This window comes from Pleurodeles waltl, chromosome 4_2, assembly GCF_031143425.1.
Source record: "Pleurodeles waltl isolate 20211129_DDA chromosome 4_2, aPleWal1.hap1.20221129, whole genome shotgun sequence".
Lineage (NCBI taxonomy): Eukaryota > Metazoa > Chordata > Amphibia > Caudata > Salamandridae > Pleurodeles > Pleurodeles waltl.
Window position 1 is genome coordinate 71,645,530 of NC_090443.1, and position 22,137 is coordinate 71,667,666.

Here is a 22,137-nt window from a genome sequence, read left to right on the forward strand (position 1 = left end):
ATACAATGGAATAATAAAAACATGATCAAAAGTGGATTTTAAAAAAAATAGAAATTCACAGATTTGTGCCAGAGTATTGCACATTTGAGAAGACCCCACAGCACAGCAAACTAATTCATCTGTTACCGCTCATAAGTAATAAAAAGCTGGACGACACTGTAAAAAGACCCTTTCTTTTTAAAATGGGGAGTAAAAATCTGCGCCTAAAAAGGTGTATAGAACTCAAGAAAGAATATAAAGTGCAATAAGGACTGAAAAGAGGCACCATCACATGGGCATACAAGAATGCTTTTACGTTAAACTGACCTAGGGGGGGCGCACGGGTTACACCTAATAGAGCCCAGTTGGAAACTTGTAACGAGCATCCTTTCCATCACATTTTAAACTTGGGACAAATATGGCTCAATCCCTTGGTGTACCTTGATCATAACAAACTTGCGCACAGTGGGTTTCATCAACTCATGTGCTTCCTTTTTTCCCCTGGCAATTTTTTTTTTTTTTTTTTTTATACTCACACTTAACCCAAAGCCTATCACGTTTTCTCAGTAGCTGCAGCGAAGTAAATATCTCTGGCCAGCCCGAATAGCTCTATCAACTGTGCAACACAATTAGTGGTTCTTTTTGTACCTCTGAAAGTGTGAACCTGGGACATTTTAGGCCTGGGGAATAGCTCTGCCCATAGAGGCTTGAGCTTGTGAGAGCTTTGTTTCCTCCAGGATGGTCTGTCCGTGAAAACTGTTGTCTGTGAGCTTAAGTATGTGGCTTTTTGTGTGTGTGTATATATGTATGTATTCTGAATGTTTAAACTGGCTTTCAGCCTCGTAGTCTGTATTCATCTTTGTTTGGCACAGGAATCGTTCTGGCGAATCCCAGTGAACCTGAGCCCAGAACAGCTGCGTAGCATTGCAGACTTCCTCACCTTGCAAACTCTGGGGGAAGAGGTGGAAGCTTTGGAGCACCAAGAAGAAGGGACTGAGGCAGAGCAGCAGCAACAGCCCAGTGATGCATCAGAGCAGGGTATCAGCGAGGCGCAGAGGGCTGAAGCTCTGCAAGCCCTACGAAGGGCACGAAAGAAGAAGCAAGCTCCCTTAGTACCAGGTAAGGAACAATTCCATTCATGCCTGGATGTCTAGCTGTCAGCTCTTTGAATCCCCCATCACTCATGTGAAAGCAACACTCCTTTTCCTTGCTCTGAGATGTACTTTTAGCTCTTTTATCTTTGAAAGCTGAACTGTTCTTGAAGTCCTGCAGTTGACATGTTTTAGGGTATTTTCTGTACTTGTAGTTTACCCCTATTTGGTATCTTGCTCCTACATCTGCTTTTGTACGTTTCACTGAACACATTTATTTCTTGAAAAACAAAATCGAAGAAGCTCATTCAATTGAAATTGGAAAAATAAAGTAAGGTGAAGGATTGTGTTAATATTGGTGTAGAGGGCAGGGTACGTTTAGGGTTGAAGTTACAATAAAGGTTAAAATACGGGTCATGATTAGTCTCTGGGACAAAGTTAAGCTAAGGGCCAAGGTTCTTGTTTTGAATCAAGATACGGTTAGTTTAGGTATGCTGGAAACAATTACAATCATGGTTCGGGTTAGTGTAAAAGGTAGGAATAAGCTTTTGGAAAATTGAGAATTGCACCAGGATTAAGTGTAGCAGAAATGCTCAAGTTTCACGATATAAAAAAAAAAATCATAGAAATATCCACAAAAGTTACTGCAGAAGAAGAGGGGTAGTTAAATTAAAGATGAATTTTAAACTAAATAGTTCTTGCTGAAGAAAGCGATGTCAATACATGGTGTATACAAGGGTCACATTTTAATAGAAATGGTTGTAAGTGAAACATATCAGCCTAAATTGTGTTTTTGAGGAATATGCCCAGATGACATGATCAGGTTTTAATTTGAATAGAAGTTAAAGGAAATTATTTCTTGGGGGGAAAAAGTTAGCCAAGCAACCAAAAAACTGACCTCCTTTGACCCCCAAAATCCAGGCAGTTTCAAACAATGATAGTCATTCCGGGTGATGCTGCAGAACTGGTTACCATACCTTTTTTGAATGTAAGTCCTGAATTCCCAGCTCCTTTTCACACTATCGTGATATCCACACCATCTGAACTTTCATGCAATGAATGTCGGTGGAACTAATTTCTATGACAGGGTTCTTAACCTTTTGACTTCCCTGGACCCCTACTTAATCATTACTGGAACCTGGAGAAACCCACTGAATCATTACTGGAAGTGTAGGACCCTGACACATGCATTTTTCATGATTTGAATTGCCAAACCATGTACAAGAAAATGCAGAAACAAACATTCATCAAACATACAAACATTTAAAAAATGTTATTCTGATAGAGACTTCTAGTTGCAGATTCCTTACCTTAGAATTTCCCCCAGGCGTCAGGCTGGATCCGGAGATTTTTCTTCAAGCAATACCCTTGCACATCGGTAGGTGGCATCTGTTGACTCTGCAGGCGTTGTAGTTGCCATGATGACGTTGAGAGTAGTACACAGACGCCGCCTTCGCGCAGTGATGTCAGTTCTTTTCTTTCCGTGCCGTACGCTGATCCGGAGAATAGCTACCCTGGTTTCTTTTTGACCGACTTCAACCGTTTTGTCGAGTTTTTGTGAGATATTTAGTACATCGAGGATGTCCCCGAAGACCGGTTTCAAGCCGTGCGAGGACGGTCACCGCATGATGTCAGTGATGGATCCGCATCAGGTTTGTTTGTGGTGTCTCTAGCGCGTCCATGACCCGAAGTCGTGCTCCGAGTGCCGGGCCATGCACCCAAAGGCATTGAGGGAGCGGTCCCTCAAACTCATGGCTGCCCGGCCCTCGACTCCGTGTAAGTCCCTGTCTCGATCGAGAGGAAGGTCTCAAGACTGTTCGCGGAGCCATCACCACTTGTCGTCTTTGAAATCTTCAGGTGCAGGTAAGAAGTCGTTGTCGAAGAGGTCCCATCGCTCTGACTTCGCCCCGTCAATCGGCTGACGCGACGTGGAAGGAGCATCGACGCTCAAGGCCTCCGTCCTCGGAGCCTGCGTCTGGGTCCGTTCCGCTCTTCCCCTAGTTTCCCAGAGTGACCCCCGCCCAACGTAAAGAATTCTGAGGCCATGCGCCTCATCTTTGGGCAGACCGACCCCGATATGGCGCCTTCAGGCCAAAGGGGTTCGGTTGAGGGGCTTTCGGGTTCTGCGTCAGCAGCATCAACCCCGGCCACTGAGGTCCCCTCTGGATCCGCTCGCGGATCCGCACCAGCGCCGGTCACACCATTGAGACCTTCCCCAGCGCCGGCTCGATTGTCGACTCTCCCGATGTCGGTACTACCCACTATCAACGTCGACCCGATCCTTATCCCCTACGACTCAGTCAGAGCGGCGTCGGCCAATGCCGCCTTTGTCTTCGATGGGGTCTATTCGCGTCAGGTCGGATTCAGACCCTTTTTCCTATGGGTACAAATTTGGGGAGGGATTGGAGGGGTCCCTGGACCCTTATGAATACCAGGATGACCCTTCTTTGGACTGGGCATGGGAATTGGATGACACCAGTGGTCAGGATACTTCTCCAGATGCTGGCATGCTGTCTCCTCCTACCGTGGGTACGGGAGAGTTAACAGGAGCAACTTATGGTATGGTGGTCAGTAGGGCAGCTGAGGTCCTTGGCCTTGAGCTTCCTACTGTAGAGGCCAGGTCCAATCTCCTGACGGAGGTGCTTCAGCCAGGGGCTTCCACATCTGAACCCCTTATGCCATTCAATGAAGCCTCCACCAGTGTCCTTTTGGGTACTTTGGGTACTTGGTCCAAACCCAACACAGGGGCTCCTGTGAATAGGAATATCACACGCCGCCATCGTCCTGCTCCGAACGACCCTAAATTCCTGTCCCAACACCCCACGCCTGAGAGTCTTGTCATCCAGGCTTCCTCTTCTTCAGGCGCTTTCCCTTCCGCACCCCCAGATAGGGAATCAAAAAGGCTGGAATAGTTTGGTAATAAGTTGTTTTCTTTCTCCAGTCTTGTGCTGTGGTCTGTGAACACTGCATGCCTTTTGGCCCGCTGTACCCACTCTTTGTGGGATACTTTTGCGCAAGTCCTGCTGCAAATACCGGAGGAGGCCTGTGCTATCGTCTCCCAAGATGTGAACGATGGGAGAGATGCGGCAAAGTTCACAATCCACTGTGGGCTGGACACGACCGACTCTCGGGGCAGATCGGTTGCTACGCCGGTGGCCATGAGACGCCACGCCTGATTGCGTATTTCAGTTTTTTCTGGGGATGTCCAACAGTACCTCGTGGACATGCCCTTTCATGGCTCCCGTCTCTTTGGAGACAAAGCGGACTCGGCCTAGGAGAGATTCAAGGATTCCTGGGCTACGGCTCGGTCCCTTGGTCTTTCCTCTGCCCCTTGCCCCCGCAGTCTGCTTTTCACCCCTTTCGTGGCCATGGAAGGGGCTCCCTGACGCGTCCTCCCCCCAGCCACTGTGCCACCCTTGCTGTCCAGCCTCTGCGTGATCGTGGGACAGGGAACCCGAGGTCTGCCCAGTCCACTTCTGCCCCGCTGCAGCCTCCAAACCCTCCTAGTACATCCCCTCACTCCCATCCTGTTGGGGGCAGGATTCGCCATCACCTACCCCACTTGGAATCCAAGTAGGTTGTGGTTGTTATTCCCGCTACTTTTTGGTGCTGAAAAAGGACATGGGCTTACGTCCTATCCTAGACCTTAGGGACATAAACTACTTCCTCAAGAAGGAGAAATTCAAAATGCTCACCCTGGCTCAAGTTCTGTTTGCCTTGGACCCAGGAGACTGGATGGTAGGGTTGGACTTGCAGTACGCTTATTTCCACATCTCCGTCCTGCCTGCCCACAGATGTTACCTACGATTCGTGGTAGGTCACGAGCACTTTCAGTTTACCGTGCTCCCCTTCGGCCTTACCAGCGCCCATCAGGTGTTCACAAAAGTGATGGCGGTGGGTGCAGCTTATCTGCGCAGGCTAGGGGTATCAGTCTTCCCCTACCTCGCCGACTGGCTGTTGAAGGCGGACTCGCCCCAGAAAGTTGTCTCCCACCTTCAGACTACGGCGAACCTCCTTCACACGCTGGGGTTCACTATAAATGTGCTGAAGTCACACCTGACTCCCTCTCAGATGCACCCCTTCATCTGAGCTGTTCTGGACACAGTGCAGTTTCGGGCTTATCCTCCTGAAAAGCGAGTCCAAGACATTCAGGCTATGATTCCGATCTTTCGGCCTCTGTCTTGGGTTTCGGTGCGAATGACTTTGAGGCTGCTGGGCCTCATGGCCTCCTGCATCCTGCTAGTAACACATGCCAGATGGCATATGTGGGCTCTGCAGTGGGACTTGAAGTGCCAGTGAGCGCAGCATCAGGGGAATCTCTCTGACATGGTCCAGATCTCGGAGGGGACTCCGAAAGACCTGCAGTAGTGGCTTTCGAATCCACATTGGGTCCACAGCAGATCCTCTTCCTTCCCCAACCAGATTTATCTATTGTGACAGATGTGTCACTTCTCGGTTGCGGCGGCCACATGGGTGAGGCGGAGATCAGAGGCCTCTGGACTCCATATCAGTCTTCTGGACCTCTGGGCGATCAGGCTTGCATTGAAAGCATTTCTTCTCTCTCTCAAAGGAAAAGTAGTGCAGGTGTTCACGGACAATACTACCGCAGTGTGGTACTGCAACAAACAGGGCGGAGTAGGGTCCTGGACCCTTTGTCAGGAGGGACTACGCCTCTGGACATGGCTGGAACATCAGGGAATTATCCTGGTGGTTCAACATCTTGCGGGTTCTCAACGCCAGAGCGGACAAACTCAGCTGTTGATGCACATCCAATCACGAATGGAGTCTCCATCCAGAGGTTGCGCAAGGTCTCTTTCTGCAGTGGGGAGAGCCTTGGTGAGATCTGTTTGCCTCCACACAGAACTCGCAATGTCAGCTGTTTTGCGCGTTGAAGTTTCCAAGGCGGCACTCGCTCGGAGACGCTTTTCGTCTCGACTGTAACTCCGGCCTCCTTTGCGCCTTTCTGCCTATACCACTTCTGCCCAGAGTTCTCGAGAAAATCAGGAACGACCAGGCCCAAGTCATCTTGGTGGCTCCGGACTGGGCACGGAGAGTCTGGTATCCAGAGCTATTAAGCATGTCCATTGATCCTCCACTCAGACTGCCTCTTCGGGCAGATTTTCTGTCACAGCAACCGGGGACAGTCCTTCATCCGAACCTGTCCAACCTCTGCCTTCATGCCTGGAGATTGAACGGTACCAGTTGACGACTTTTGATCTTCTGCCCGAAGACTGCAATGTTATCTTGGCAGCCAGGCGTCCCTCCACCAAAACTGTATATGCCTGTCGTTGGAAAAAAGTTGTGGCATGGTGCTCTCTCTCTGCCCCTCTATCCGAGGTTCTTCTGTTCATTCTTTCTTTGTCCCAGCAGGGCTCTTCTTTGGTTACCCTTAAAGGGTATTTATCTGCCATTTCGGCCTTTCTTAGGTTACCTGATCAGCCCTCACTTTTTAAATCTCCTATTGTGAATAGATTCCTAAAAGGCCTCACCCATTTATTTCCTCCCATTCCATTTATCATGCCTCAGTGGGACCTCAATCTTGTCCTTATTTATTTAATGTGTACTCCCTTTGAGCCGATGCACAATTGTCCCTTGTGGCTCTTCACCTTCAAAACTGTTTCCCTTTTTGCCATCACCTCTGCTCGCAGGGTGAGTGAGCTTCAAGCCCTTTTGTCTAATTCTCCATACTTGTCTCTGCACCCTGACAGTGGTGTAGCACACTGAGGTTTCCTTCCTTCCAAAGGTGGTTACGCCTTTTCATGTAGGCCAGTCCATCACCCTGCCTACTTTGAACGCACCCCCACATCCTTCTCCTGAAGAGGAGAGACTCCACCGTCTGGACCCAAAAAGAGAGTTGGTGTTCTATCTTAATCATACTAAAGATTTCTGGGTGGACGATCAACTCTTTCGGGAATGTGGGTGTGAAAAAAGGGACGGCAGTGCAAAAACATACCATCTCTCGATGGGTGCTTCTTTGCATCAAAATGTGCTTTGCTTGGGTCAAGAAGCAACCCCCTGAGGGCTTGCATGCTCATTCCACCAGAGCAACTGTTGCTTCCACTGCATTAGCACACGGAGTTCCTGTCCTGGATATCTGCCAGGCAGCTAAGTGGGCGTCCCTGCACACGTTTGTTAAACACTACTGTAGGAAAATGGCTCCTTGTTGAATTTACCTTATGTTGATGCTGAATGACTGAAGTGTGCTGGGATTCTGCTAACCAGGACCCAGCACCAGTGTTCTTTCACTTAAAAATGTACCATTGTTGTGAGAAGGTAGCCTCTTTCTAGCCTTGTTACCCCCACTTTTGGCCTGTTTGTGAGTGTATGTCAGGGTGTTTGTCACTGTTTTCACTGTCTCACTGGGATCCTGATAGCCAGGCCTCAGTGCTCATAGTGAAAACACCATGTTTTCAGTATGGTTGTTATGTGTCACTGGGATCCTGCTAGTCAGGACCCCAGTGCTCATAGGTTTGTGGCCTATATGTATGTGTCACTGGGACCCTGTCACACAGGGCCCCAGTGCTCATAGGTGTGCATGTATATGTTCCCTGTGTGGTGCCTAACTGTCTCACTGAGGCTCTGCTAACCAGAACCTCAGTGGTTATGCTCTCTCATTACTTTCAAATTGTCACTAACAGGCTAGTGACCAATTTTACCAATTTACATTGGCTTACTGGAACACCCTTATAATTCCCTAGTATATGGTACTGAGGTACCCAGGGTATTGGGGTTCCAGGAGATCCCTATGGGCTGCAGCATTTCTTTTGCCACCCATAGGGAGCTCTGACAATTCTTACACAGGCCTGCCACTGCAGCCTGAGTGAAATAACGTCCACGTTATTTCACAGCCATTTTACACTGCACTTAAGTAACTTATAAGTCACCTATATGTCTAACCTTTACCTGGTAAAGGTTAGGTGCAAAGTTACTTAGTGTGAGGGCACCCTGGCACTAGCCAAGGTGCCCCCACATTGTTCAGAGCCAATTCCCTGAACTTTGTGAGTGCGGCGACACCATTACACGCGTGCACTACATATAGGTCACTACCTATATGTAGCTTCACCATGGTAACTCCGAATATGGCCATGTAACATGTCTATGATCATGGAATTGCCCCCTCTATACCATCCTGGCATAGTTGGCACAATCCCATGATCCCAGTGGTCTGTAGCACAGACCCTGGTACTGCCAAACTGCCCTTCCTGGGGTTTCACTGCAGCTGCTGCTGCTGCCAACCCCTCAGACAGGCAGCTGCCCTCCTGGGGTCCAGCCAGGCCTGGCCCAGGATGGCAGAACAAAGAACTTCCTCTGAGAGAGGGTGTGACACCCTCTCCCTTTGGAAAATGGTGTGAAGGCAGGGGAGGAGTAGCCTCCCCCAGCCTCTGGAAATGCTTTGTTGGGCACAGAGGTGCCCAATTCTGCATAAGCCAGTCTACACCGGTTCAGGGACCCCTTAGCCCCTGCTCTGGCGCGAAACTGGACAAAGGAAAGGGGAGTGACCACTCCCCTGACCTGCACCTCCCCTGGGAGGTGTCCAGAGCTCCTCCAGTGTGCTCCAGACCTCTGCCATCTTGGAAACAGAGGTGCTGCTGGCACACTGGGCTGCTCTGAGTGGCCAGTGCCACCAGGTGACGTCAGAGACTCCTTGTGATAGGCTCCTTCAGGTGTTAGTAGCCTTTCCTCTCTCCTAGGTAGCCAAACCCTCTTTTCTGGCTATTTAGGGTCTCTGTCTCTGGGGAAACTTCAGATAACGAATGCATGAGCTCAGCCGAGTTCCTCTGCATCTCCCTCTTCACCTTCTGATAAGGAATCGACCGCTGACCGCGCTGGAAGCCTGCAAACCTGCAACATAGTAGCAAAGACGACTACTGCAACTCTGTAACGCTGATCCTGCCGCCTTCTCGACTGTTTTCCTGCTTGTGCATGCTGTGGGGGTAGTCTGCCTCCTCTCTGCACCAGAAGCTCCGAAGAAATCTCCCGTGGGTTGACGGAATCTTCCCCCTGCAACCGCAGGCACCAAAAAACTGCATTTCCGGTCCCTTGGGTCTCCTCTCAGCACGACGAGCGAGGTCCCTCGAATCCAGCGACACCGTCCAAGTGACCCCCACAGTCCAGTGACTATTCAGCCCAAGTTTGGTGGAGGTAAGTCCTTGCCTCACCTCGCTGGGCTGCATTGCTGGGAACCGCGACTTTGCAAGCTTCTCCGGCCCCTGTGCACTTCCGGCGGAAATCCTTCGTGCACAGCCAAGCCTGGGTCCACGGCACTCTAACCTGCATTGCACGACTTTCTAAGTTGGTCTCCGGCGACGTGGGACTCCTTTGTGCAACTTCGGCGAGCACCGTTTCACGCATCCTTGTAGTGCCTGTTTCTGGCACTTCTCCGGGTGCTTCCTGCTTCAGTGAGGGCTCTTTGTCTTGCTCGACGTCCCTTCTCTCTGCAGGTCCAATTTGCGACCTCCTGGTCCCTCCTGGGCCCCAGCAGCGTCCAAAAACGCCAAACGCACGATTTGCGTGTAGCAAGGCTTGTTGGCGTCCATCCGGCGGGAAAACACTTCTGCACGACTCTCGAAGGCGTGGGGGATCCATCCTCCAAAGGGGAAGTCTCTAGCCCTTGTCGTTCCTGCAGTATTCACAGTTCTTCAGCCTAGTAAGAGCTTCTTTGCACCAACCGCTGGCATTTCTTGGGCATCTGCCCATCTCCGAGCTGCTTGTGACTTTTGGACTTGGTCCCCTTGTTCCACAGGTACCCTCAGACAGGAATCCATCGTTGTTGCATTGCTGATTTGTGTTTTCCTTGCATTCTCCCTCTAACACGACTATTTTGTCCTTAGGGGAACTTTAGTGCACTTTGCACTCACTTTTCAGGGTCTTGGGGAGGGTTATTTTTCTAACTCTCACTATTTTCTAATAGTCCCAGCGACCCTCTACGAGGTCACATAGGTTTGGGGTCCATTCGTGGTTCGCATTCCACTTTTGGAGTATATGGTTTGTGTTGCCCCTATCCCTATGTTTCCCCATTGCATCCTATTGTAACTATACATTGTTTGCACTGTTTTCTAAGACTATACTGCATATTTTTGCTATTGTGTATATATATCTTGTGTATATTTCCTATCCTCTCACTGAGGGTACACTCTAAGATACTTTGGCATATTGTCATAAAAATAAAGTACCTTTATTTTTAGTATAACTGTGTATTGTGTTTTCTTATGATATTGTGCATATGACACTAAGTGGTACTGTAGTAGCTTCACACGTCTCCTAGTTCAGCCTAAGCTGCTCTGCTAAGCTACCATTATCTATCAGCCTAAGCTGCTAGACACCCTATACACTAATAAGGGATAACTGGGCCTGGTGCAAGGTGCAAGTACCCCTTGGTACTCACTACAAGCCAGTCCAGCCTCCTACATTGGTTGTGCAGCGGTGGGATAAGTGCTTGAGACTACTTACCACTCTTGTCATTGTACTTTTCATAAGAGAAAAATATACAAAACAAGGTCAGTGTATATACACATAGCCAAAAAGTTTTGCATTTCCTCTTTTCACTCTTTTCTAAGTGCTGAAAAGTACTACTAAACTTTCAAAAAGTTCTTAAAAGTTTAAAAAGTTTTTTTCTGTCTTTCCAAAAAGTTCTGAAAACTTTTTTCTCTTTTGTCTATCACTTTAACTCTCTCTAAAAATGTCTGGCACAGGCCAAAAAATTGAACTGTCCAAACTTGCATATGATCACCTTAGCTGGAAAGGAGCAAGGAGTCTCTGCATAGAGAGAGGTTTGAGTGTAGGGAAGAATCCTTCCTTAGAACTGTTAATTAATATGCTTAGAGTACAGGATAAGGCCATAAGTGCCCAATCTGTAGAAAAAGTAGCTAATGGTTCTCAATCTGATCCAGGGACTCCCCCAGGAAAAGGTTCAGGAAAGAAACTTCTCAGCCTGCCCATTACTAGACAGTCTAGCATAGTTGGTACAGAGGTTGAATCACATCATACTGATGATGTGCTCTCACATTATACTGGTAGCCAAGCTGTTAGGGTGCCCTCTGTAAGGGACAGGTCTCCTTCTGTTCATTCCCATCATACCTCTGTATCTAGAAATGTCCCTCCCACCCACCCTGATGACAGATTGTTGGAAAGGGAGCTCAATAGATTGAGAGTGGAGCAAACCAGACTGAAGCTCAAGAAGCAACAGCTGGATTTGGATAGACAGTCTTTAGAAATAGAGAGGGAAAGACAGAAAATGGGTTTAGATACCCATGGTGGCAGCAGCAGTATTCCCCATAGTCATCCTGCAAAAGAGCATGATTCCAGGAATCTGCATAAGATAGTTCCCCCTTACAAGGAGGGGGATGACATTAACAAGTGGTTTGCTGCACTTGAGAGGGCCTGTGCTGTACAGGATGTCCCTCAAAAGCAGTGGGCTGCTATCCTATGGCTATCATTTAGTGGAAAAGGTAGGGATAGGCTCCTTACAGTGAAAGAAAATGATGCCAATAATTTTACAGTTCTTAAGAATGCACTCCTGGATGGTTATGGCTTAACCACTGAACAGTACAGGATAAAGTTCAGAGAGACCAAAAAGGAGTCTTCACAAGACTGGGTTGATTTCATTGACCATTCAGTGAAGGCCTTGGAGGGGTGGTTACATGGCAGTAAAGTTACTGATTATGAAAGCCTGTATAACACAATCCTGAGAGAGCATATACTTAATAATTGTGTGTCTGATTTGTTGCACCAGTACCTGGTAGACTCTGATCTGACCTCTCCCCAAGAATTGGGAAAGAAGGCAGACAAATGGGTCAGAACAAGGGTGAACAGAAAAGTTCATACAGGGGGTGACAAAGATGGCAATAAGAAGAAAGATGGTGAAAAATCTCAAGATAAGCATGGGGATAAGGGTAAAACCAAAGATCCCACTTCAAATCTTAAACACTCTTCAGAGGGTGGGGATAAAACAAATTCTTCCTCTTCTTCCCAACCTGCACACATTAAAAAGCCTTGGTGCTTTGTGTGTAAAAATAGAGGCCATAGGCCAGGGGATAAGTCCTGTCCAGGTAAACCCCCTGAGCCTACCACCACTAATACATCAAGCTCTAGTGCCCCTAGCAGTAGTGGTACTAGTGGTGGGACTGCTGGCAACAGTCAAGCAAAGGGTGTAGTTGGGTTCACTTATGGGTCCATAGTGGAAACTGATGTAATCAGTCCCAAGACAGTTTCTGTCACACCTAGTGGCATTGGCCTTGCCACACTGGCTGCTTGTCCCCTTACAATGGATAAGTACAGGCAGACAGTTTCAATAAATGGTGTTGAGGCCTTGGCCTACAGGGACACAGGTGCCAGTTTCACTTTGGTGACTGAAAACCTAGTGCCTCCTGAACAACACATCATTGGACAACAATATAAGATTATTGATGTCCATAACTCCACTAAGTTTCTTCCCTTAGCTATAATTCAGTTTAGTTGGGGTGGAGTTACTGGCCCTAAGCAGGTGGTGGTATCACCTAGCTTACCTGTAGACTGTCTCTTAGGTAATGACCTAGAGGCCTCAGGTTGGGCTGATGTAGAGTTTTATGCCCATGCAGCCATGCTGGGCATCCCTGAGGAATTGTTCCCTCTCATTTCAAGTGAAATGAAAAAGCAAAGGAGAGAAGGCCTGAAAACTCAGGATCCCTCTCCATCAACAGGTAAAAAGGGTATCACAGTATCCCCTAACCACCCTACCATTCAGGATACTATTCCTGTGGTGGGAGAAACCTCTCCTGGGGTGGCACCTGTTCCAAGGGAATCATCAGCTGGCAAAGCTAGACTCCCTGAGGTGGAAGTACCTCTCTGTGGGATAACTAACATTGGTGAGAAAAACAGCACCATTTTAGTTAACATGGAGCATCCCTCCAACCCTCCCAGAGAAACTTTAGTGCAGAAACCCTGCACTACCTCACAACACTTAGGACAGCATCCCTGCCCTAGTGTGGAGCTCATAGGACAGCATCCCTGCCCTGCTCCAACTCAAGAGAAACAGCATCCCTGTTCTCTCTTCCAGCCAGATGGACAAAGTTTTTGCCCAGCTATGGCTTTTCTGAGACAGCATCCCTGTCTGGCATTTCCATCACTACAAATAGGTTCAGTGGACAATTCCCACTGCTCTAACCTAAAACTTACTGATAGAAACTCTGAAAATACATCTTCACATTGTTGCTTAGCTAAAAAACTTCAAACAGGGTGGTTTACATCCCCACAGGGAAGTAACCATATAGTGGATGATAAAGGGAGTAACCAGTCTATTGCAGAGCTACTCTCTACTTATCACCACTTAGACAATAAAGTCTCAACTGGCCAAGGTTAGCCTTATTGTCCTTCGTTTGGGGGGGGGTTGTGTGAGAAGGTAGCCTCTTTCTAGCCTTGTTACCCCCACTTTTGGCCTGTTTGTGAGTGTATGTCAGGGTGTTTGTCACTGTTTTCACTGTCTCACTGGGATCCTGATAGCCAGGCCTCAGTGCTCATAGTGAAAACACCATGTTTTCAGTATGGTTGTTATGTGTCACTGGGATCCTGCTAGTCAGGACCCCAGTGCTCATAGGTTTGTGGCCTATATGTATGTGTCACTGGGACCCTGTCACACAGGGCCCCAGTGCTCATAGGTGTGCATGTATATGTTCCCTGTGTGGTGCCTAACTGTCTCACTGAGGCTCTGCTAACCAGAACCTCAGTGGTTATGCTCTCTCATTACTTTCAAATTGTCACTAACAGGCTAGTGACCAATTTTACCAATTTACATTGGCTTACTGGAACACCCTTATAATTCCCTAGTATATGGTACTGAGGTACCCAGGGTATTGGGGTTCCAGGAGATCCCTATGGGCTGCAGCATTTCTTTTGCCACCCATAGGGAGCTCTGACAATTCTTACACAGGCCTGCCACTGCAGCCTGAGTGAAATAACGTCCACGTTATTTCACAGCCATTTTACACTGCACTTAAGTAACTTATAAGTCACCTATATGTCTAACCTTTACCTGGTAAAGGTTAGGTGCAAAGTTACTTAGTGTGAGGGCACCCTGGCACTAGCCAAGGTGCCCCCACATTGTTCAGAGCCAATTCCCTGAACTTTGTGAGTGCGGCGACACCATTACACGCGTGCACTACATATAGGTCACTACCTATATGTAGCTTCACCATGGTAACTCCGAATATGGCCATGTAACATGTCTATGATCATGGAATTGCCCCCTCTATACCATCCTGGCATAGTTGGCACAATCCCATGATCCCAGTGGTCTGTAGCACAGACCCTGGTACTGCCAAACTGCCCTTCCTGGGGTTTCACTGCAGCTGCTGCTGCTGCCAACCCCTCAGACAGGCAGCTGCCCTCCTGGGGTCCAGCCAGGCCTGGCCCAGGATGGCAGAACAAAGAACTTCCTCTGAGAGAGGGTGTGACACCCTCTCCCTTTGGAAAATGGTGTGAAGGCAGGGGAGGAGTAGCCTCCCCCAGCCTCTGGAAATGCTTTGTTGGGCACAGAGGTGCCCAATTCTGCATAAGCCAGTCTACACCGGTTCAGGGACCCCTTAGCCCCTGCTCTGGCGCGAAACTGGACAAAGGAAAGGGGAGTGACCACTCCCCTGACCTGCACCTCCCCTGGGAGGTGTCCAGAGCTCCTCCAGTGTGCTCCAGACCTCTGCCATCTTGGAAACAGAGGTGCTGCTGGCACACTGGGCTGCTCTGAGTGGCCAGTGCCACCAGGTGACGTCAGAGACTCCTTGTGATAGGCTCCTTCAGGTGTTAGTAGCCTTTCCTCTCTCCTAGGTAGCCAAACCCTCTTTTCTGGCTATTTAGGGTCTCTGTCTCTGGGGAAACTTCAGATAACGAATGCATGAGCTCAGCCGAGTTCCTCTGCATCTCCCTCTTCACCTTCTGATAAGGAATCGACCGCTGACCGCGCTGGAAGCCTGCAAACCTGCAACATAGTAGCAAAGACGACTACTGCAACTCTGTAACGCTGATCCTGCCGCCTTCTCGACTGTTTTCCTGCTTGTGCATGCTGTGGGGGTAGTCTGCCTCCTCTCTGCACCAGAAGCTCCGAAGAAATCTCCCGTGGGTTGACGGAATCTTCCCCCTGCAACCGCAGGCACCAAAAAACTGCATTTCCGGTCCCTTGGGTCTCCTCTCAGCACGACGAGCGAGGTCCCTCGAATCCAGCGACACCGTCCAAGTGACCCCCACAGTCCAGTGACTATTCAGCCCAAGTTTGGTGGAGGTAAGTCCTTGCCTCACCTCGCTGGGCTGCATTGCTGGGAACCGCGACTTTGCAAGCTTCTCCGGCCCCTGTGCACTTCCGGCGGAAATCCTTCGTGCACAGCCAAGCCTGGGTCCACGGCACTCTAACCTGCATTGCACGACTTTCTAAGTTGGTCTCCGGCGACGTGGGACTCCTTTGTGCAACTTCGGCGAGCACCGTTTCACGCATCCTTGTAGTGCCTGTTTCTGGCACTTCTCCGGGTGCTTCCTGCTTCAGTGAGGGCTCTTTGTCTTGCTCGACGTCCCTTCTCTCTGCAGGTCCAATTTGCGACCTCCTGGTCCCTCCTGGGCCCCAGCAGCGTCCAAAAACGCCAAACGCACGATTTGCGTGTAGCAAGGCTTGTTGGCGTCCATCCGGCGGGAAAACACTTCTGCACGACTCTCGAAGGCGTGGGGGATCCATCCTCCAAAGGGGAAGTCTCTAGCCCTTGTCGTTCCTGCAGTATTCACAGTTCTTCAGCCTAGTAAGAGCTTCTTTGCACCAACCGCTGGCATTTCTTGGGCATCTGCCCATCTCCGAGCTGCTTGTGACTTTTGGACTTGGTCCCCTTGTTCCACAGGTACCCTCAGACAGGAATCCATCGTTGTTGCATTGCTGATTTGTGTTTTCCTTGCATTCTCCCTCTAACACGACTATTTTGTCCTTAGGGGAACTTTAGTGCACTTTGCACTCACTTTTCAGGGTCTTGGGGAGGGTTATTTTTCTAACTCTCACTATTTTCTAATAGTCCCAGCGACCCTCTACGAGGTCACATAGGTTTGGGGTCCATTCGTGGTTCGCATTCCACTTTTGGAGTATATGGTTTGTGTTGCCCCTATCCCTATGTTTCCCCATTGCATCCTATTGTAACTATACATTGTTTGCACTGTTTTCTAAGACTATACTGCATATTTTTGCTATTGTGTATATATATCTTGTGTATATTTCCTATCCTCTCACTGAGGGTACACTCTAAGATACTTTGGCATATTGTCATAAAAATAAAGTACCTTTATTTTTAGTATAACTGTGTATTGTGTTTTCTTATGATATTGTGCATATGACACTAAGTGGTACTGTAGTAGCTTCACACGTCTCCTAGTTCAGCCTAAGCTGCTCTGCTAAGCTACCATTATCTATCAGCCTAAGCTGCTAGACACCCTATACACTAATAAGGGATAACTGGGCCTGGTGCAAGGTGCAAGTACCCCTTGGTACTCACTACAAGCCAGTCCAGCCTCCTACAATTGTCTCCACAACTGGCACACAGATAAGCCTCTTGTAAAAGATACCAGTGGTACCAAGGGCCATGTGACCAGGGAAGGTCCCTAAGGGCTGCCTAAGGGACCCCTCACCTAACACATGCACACTGCCATTGCAGATTGTGTGTTGGTAGGGAGAAAAAGGCAAAGTCGACATGACATCTCCCTCAGGATGCCATGCACACAAAATACTGCCTGTGGCATAGGTAAGTCACCCCTCAAAGCCCTAAGGCAAGGTGCACTGTACCACAGGTGAGGGATGGCATAGCTGCATGAGCAATAAGCCCCTACAGTGTCTAGGTCTATTCTTGTACATTGAAGTACAGTATATTCATATTAAGTATATGGTCTGGGAGTTTGTCAAAACGAACTCCACTGTTCCATAATGGCTCCACTGAACCCTGGGAAGTTTGGTATCAAACGTCTCAGAATAATAAACCCACACTGATGCCAGTGATGGATTTATTAAAAAATTCACACAGAGGGAACCTTCGAGATGCCCCCTGTATTTTACCCAATCCTTCAGTGCAGGACTGACTGGTCTGTGCCAGCCTGCCACTGAGACGAGTTTCTGACCCCCTGGGGTGAGAGCCTTTGTCCTCTCTGGGGCCAGAAACAAAGCCTGCACTGGGTGGAGGTGCTGCACACCTCCCCCCTGCCGGGACTGTAACACCTAACAGTGAGCATCAAAGGCTCAGGCTTCGTGTTACAATGCCCCAGGGCACTCCAGCTAGTGGAGATGCCCGCCCCCCTGACACAGTCCCCACTTTTGGCGGCAACTCCGGGGAGATAATGAGAAAAACAAGGAGTCGTCACTCCCTCAGCTAAATCCACCCCTTAGGTGACCAAAGCTGAAGTGACCCCCTCCTTGGAAAATCCTCCATCTTGTTTTGGAGGATTCCCCCCAATAGGATTAGGGATGTGCCCCACTCCCCACATGGAGGAGGCACAAAGAAGGTATAGCCACCCTCCAGGACAGTAGGCATTGCCCCCAGACCTAAATACACCCCTAAATTGAGTATTTCGGGGCGACCCTGAACCCAGGAAATTAGATTCCTGCAACCTGAAACAAAAAGGACTCCTGAGCTGAAAGCCCTGCAGAGACGACGGAGACGACAACTGACTTGGTCCCAGCCCTACTGGCCTGTCTCCAGACTCAGAACCTGCACAGTGACGCATCCAGCGGGACCAGCGACCTCTGAGGATTGACCTGCACCTAAAGGACCAAGAAACTCCTGTGGACAGCGGCTCTGTCCAAAACTGCAACAAAGAAACCATCTTTAAAGAGACTCCAGCCTCACCCTTAAAGCATGAGTCTCCACACTCTGCACCCGACACCCACAGCTCATGTCCAGAAGAACCAAAACCACAGAGAGGACCCTCAGGCAATTCAAACGACGTGGACACCCTGAGACGACCTCCCTGCACCCCCACAGCGACGCCTGTAGAGAGGCTCCCCCTTACCGTGACTGCCCGGTAACAAAGGAACCCGACGCCTGGAAGAAGCACTGCACCCCAGCCTCCAGGACCGAGAGGAACCAACTACCAGTGCAGGAGTGACCAGCAGGCTGCCCTCATCCTAGCCTGGTCGGTGGGTGTCCAGAGAACCCCCCCGTGCCCTGCCTGCATCCCCAGTGACCCCCGGGTCTCCATTGATTCCTATCTACAACCCGACACCTATTTTGCACACTGCACCCGGCCACCTCTGTGCCGCTGAGGGTGTATTTTGTGTGCCTCTTTGGGACCTCCCTGGTCTGCTCCCCGAGGACGCATGAACTTACCTGCTAACAGACTGGAACCGGAGCACCCCTGTTCTCCATAGGCGCCTATGCTAATTGGGCCCTACTTTGACCTCTGCACCTGACCGGCCCTGTGTTGCTGGTGCTGGGTGTTTGGGGTTGACTTGAACCCCCCCCCCCCCCCAACGGTGGGCTGCCTATGCCCAGGAGACTGAACTTGTAAGTGCTTTACTAACCTGAGAAACTGACCAATACTTACTTCCCCCAGGAACTGTTGATTTTTGCAGTGTCCGCTTTTAAAATAGCTTATTGCAATTTTTGCCAAAACTGTGTACATTACTGTTTTAATTCAAAGTTCCATACTTACCTGTGTGAATTACCTTACAATGTATGTACTTACCTAAATTCTGAATCTTGTGGTTCTAAAATGAATTAAGAAAATATTTGTCTATATAAAAACCTATTGGTCTGGGGTTAAGTCTTTGAGTGTGTTCTTATTTATTGCCTGTGTGTGTACAACAAATGCTTAACACTACCCTTTGATATGCCTATTTACTCCAGTATTGGAACTTTCATAGATTCACATGCTTGAATCATTCCCCGTCGTCGAGATGGGAGCCCCCCCCGGTACAATGTACACAAGTAGTGTTGAAATATATTAACAAAGGGGCCCTAGGCCTCTTCAATTTAATAGTCGTTCAGTCATTTTAGGAAAAGGACCAAACTAGAGCATCCGCCAATCAGACGACACCACCCCCTAGAATCCTTCTGAGAGAAGCTCCAGCACCTCAGGGAGTCTCCTCGGAGCTCTGCTCTTTCTTCACGCCTTTTGGATTAGCTTGAAGCTATTTTTTCTCTGCTAACAACTTCTTTGGACTGATTAGGGTTCACACCTACAACATGTCTGACAAAGAGAAGAAGGGTTTATTCAGAAATTGCAAAACTTGTGGTAAGAAAAGACTACATTCTGAAGTCCCTCTTCAGGATTGTATATACTGCCTCTATCCAGACCACTCAGCCAAGGACTGTAAGGTTTGTTGTACCTTTTTCTCTAAGACTCTTAAGGATAGAGAAGGCAGATTATTGATTTGGCTACAAAAACTTAAATACAGAGATAATCCAGTCTCTGATTCTGATAGTGATGACTCTTCAATATCTAAAAAGTCATCAAAAAGGGCGAGATCAGACACAAGAGCTCCTTCCCAACAATCGAGAAAAGTCCACAAAAAGACTGCCTCGGGGTCTTACAAGGGCTGCAGCCCTGCTACTTCACCTCAAAAATCTTCCAGGAATGGGGAGAGAGGTCATGCCAGCAGTTCTGAGAGGCATAAGAAGTCCTCCTCTGTACCTCCATCTGTGACCTTCAAAAGGCCTTCATCTACTTCTACAGCTAAAAAGGTACAGTCGACGACGGACTCATCGTCGACAAGACCGTCGGTGAGTGCTTTTTCACCGTCTACGACTTCCACTGTTCCACCGTCAACAACAGTTGTGACGACGACATCGTCAACGACGAGCGCCCCACCGTCAACGAGAGCGGCGACGACGTCCTTGTCGACGAAGATCTACACCTCATCATAGTCGACGGTGGTGACAACGGTATCTGCTTTACCATCGTTGACGGCCTCGTCGATGGTAGACTCTTCGGTAAGGCTGTCGACGATCAAGATCTCCATGCATTCGTCATCGACGACTCCACCGTCAACTAATACTATATCTGCGTCGTCGATGACAAGGTTGACGTTATCGTCAACGAGGGATAAACAGCATAACACACAAGAAAGACTTACCCCAAAGCACACCTCACCTAGTAAGGTGACCCCTCTCATACCAGTTCACTTGTTAGAGGGGGATGAAGACTCAGACGACGAAGGCCCATTTGGGACAGCCCATAGCCCATCTCAATTGAACGTCAAATTTCAGGACGAAGACGAATTTGATGAAACCTATGACCCTCAGTTCTATGGAGGAGACCAATAATATCAGGAAGGGGCATACATTCCAACCTCTTTGCTATCTGACCTCCGAGCAATGCTTGCTGACTACAGTAGGCGTTTTCCTCCTCAAGGGGAGCAACCTCCTCCATCGCCTGTCTCCGGGGTTACCACTCCACGTCAGAGACCGGCCTCTTTACTTCTAACAAATGTGGCCACGCCGGATATGACTTTACCTCAGGACACTGACATGTCGGAAGGTGATCACGAAGAAGGAGAACTCCTGGACACTCATTTGGAGTGGGATGAATACATTATTCCTGCTCCTCCTTCTCCTTCCCAATCAAAGGTGGAGTCCCCTCCAGACGACATCGGAGGATTTCATAATCTTCTGGAGAGAGCAGCTAAGCGTTTCGCTTTGCCAATGCCGTAAAAACAGACAGATTGCTTTCTTTATGATTTTAAAGAGCAGTTCCAGAAATCTGTGGGCTCTATTCCGCTGGTCAGATAACTATGGGAAGTAGGGTTAAAAATGATGCACAATCCTGCTACTGTCACAGCAGTGCTGCCTCGATTGGACACAAAATACAAGGCACCAGACGATGCCCCAGCATGTCTAATTGGTCACCCTCATCCGGACTCAGTGGTGGCTCAGGCGGCACAGAGGAAGTCCAAGAATCCGTCTGCTCCGATTCCTGCACCTCCAGACAAAGAAGGTAGACGGCTAGACAATATTGGGAAGAGGTTCTCGTCGATGGCTAGCCTAGTGATAAGAGCTGCTAACTTACTAGCGGTGTTAGCCAGGTTTGACAGACAGCTATGGGCAGACATCGCTCCACATATTGACCAGTTGCCGGAGGACGGAAGATCAGAGGTGAGGAAGACGTTGCAGGAAGGTCAGCGCACGTCAACGGAACTCATAGACTGTGCAAGGGACATAGCCATGACTGCATTTCGACAGCTCGCAGGAGCGGCTGTACTTGGGACTACATCATTCCGGCCTGAGGTACAGAATAAGATTTTAGACCTACCTTTCGATGGCCAGGCATTATTTGGTAAACATATTGTCGAGGCTTTACAATCTATCAAATCTGACACAGATACAGCAAGATCATTAGGGACTCTCCAGTTTCGAAAGCCTTCCTTTCAAGTCAGAGGATGTGGACTGCCTTCATATAGAGGAGGCTATCAGCAATATAGATATTCAACCTATCCTTCCTCTCAGCAGTTCCGTCAATACTACCCACAAAGACAACCACCACAAGCAGCTTATGGTAGATCTGGCACTAGGGGACGCTCAACTCTCCCTGTGGACTCGGCTCGTAGAGCCTGATACATCCAAGGCGCCGGCTACACCCAACTCTCCTCCTCTGGTTCTAGGCAGAAGGATATCCCTGTTCCTCAAGCAATGGCAAGTCATCACATCAGACAAGTGGGTCCTCCAATTAGTGAAACTGGGCCACACTCTGGAGTTTATCCAACTTCCTCCCTCCAATCCTCCTCGCAGGACTCCTTCAAGGTATCCAGAACAACTCAAGAGGGAGATCAGCAAGATGCTCCTCAAAGGAGCTATAGAGACGGTACCTCTGTCACAGTGAGGAAGAGGGTTTTATTCCAGGTTCTTTCTCATTCGCAAGAAGTGGAAAGATTGGAGGCTGATCCTCGACCTAAGGGAACTAAACATCTACTTAAAAAAGCAGTCGTTCCGCATAAGCAGCCTGCAGGATGTCCTTCTGCGTCTGAACCGGGGAGATTTAATGTCTACACTAGACCTAAAAGATGCATATTTCCACATTCCCATCCACCCTACCCACAGACAGTACCTGAGATTCATGGTAGCCGGAAGCCACTTTCAATTTTGTGTCC

The 22,137-nt window shown here is 48.9% G+C and overlaps 1 protein-coding gene across 9 annotated transcripts in view; it reads left to right on the forward strand.

Annotated features, from left to right (window-relative positions):
- TIMELESS (timeless circadian regulator) overlaps positions 1-22,137 on the forward strand; it is a 361,230-nt gene that overhangs the window by 317,838 nt on the left and 21,255 nt on the right. For all 9 annotated transcript variants that reach the window (XM_069230703.1, XM_069230700.1, XM_069230699.1 and 6 more), the window contains exon 26: positions 852-1,098. In XM_069230703.1, the coding sequence (XP_069086804.1) occupies positions 852-1,098 (247 nt within the window). The remainder of the gene's footprint in view (positions 1-851; positions 1,099-22,137) is intronic.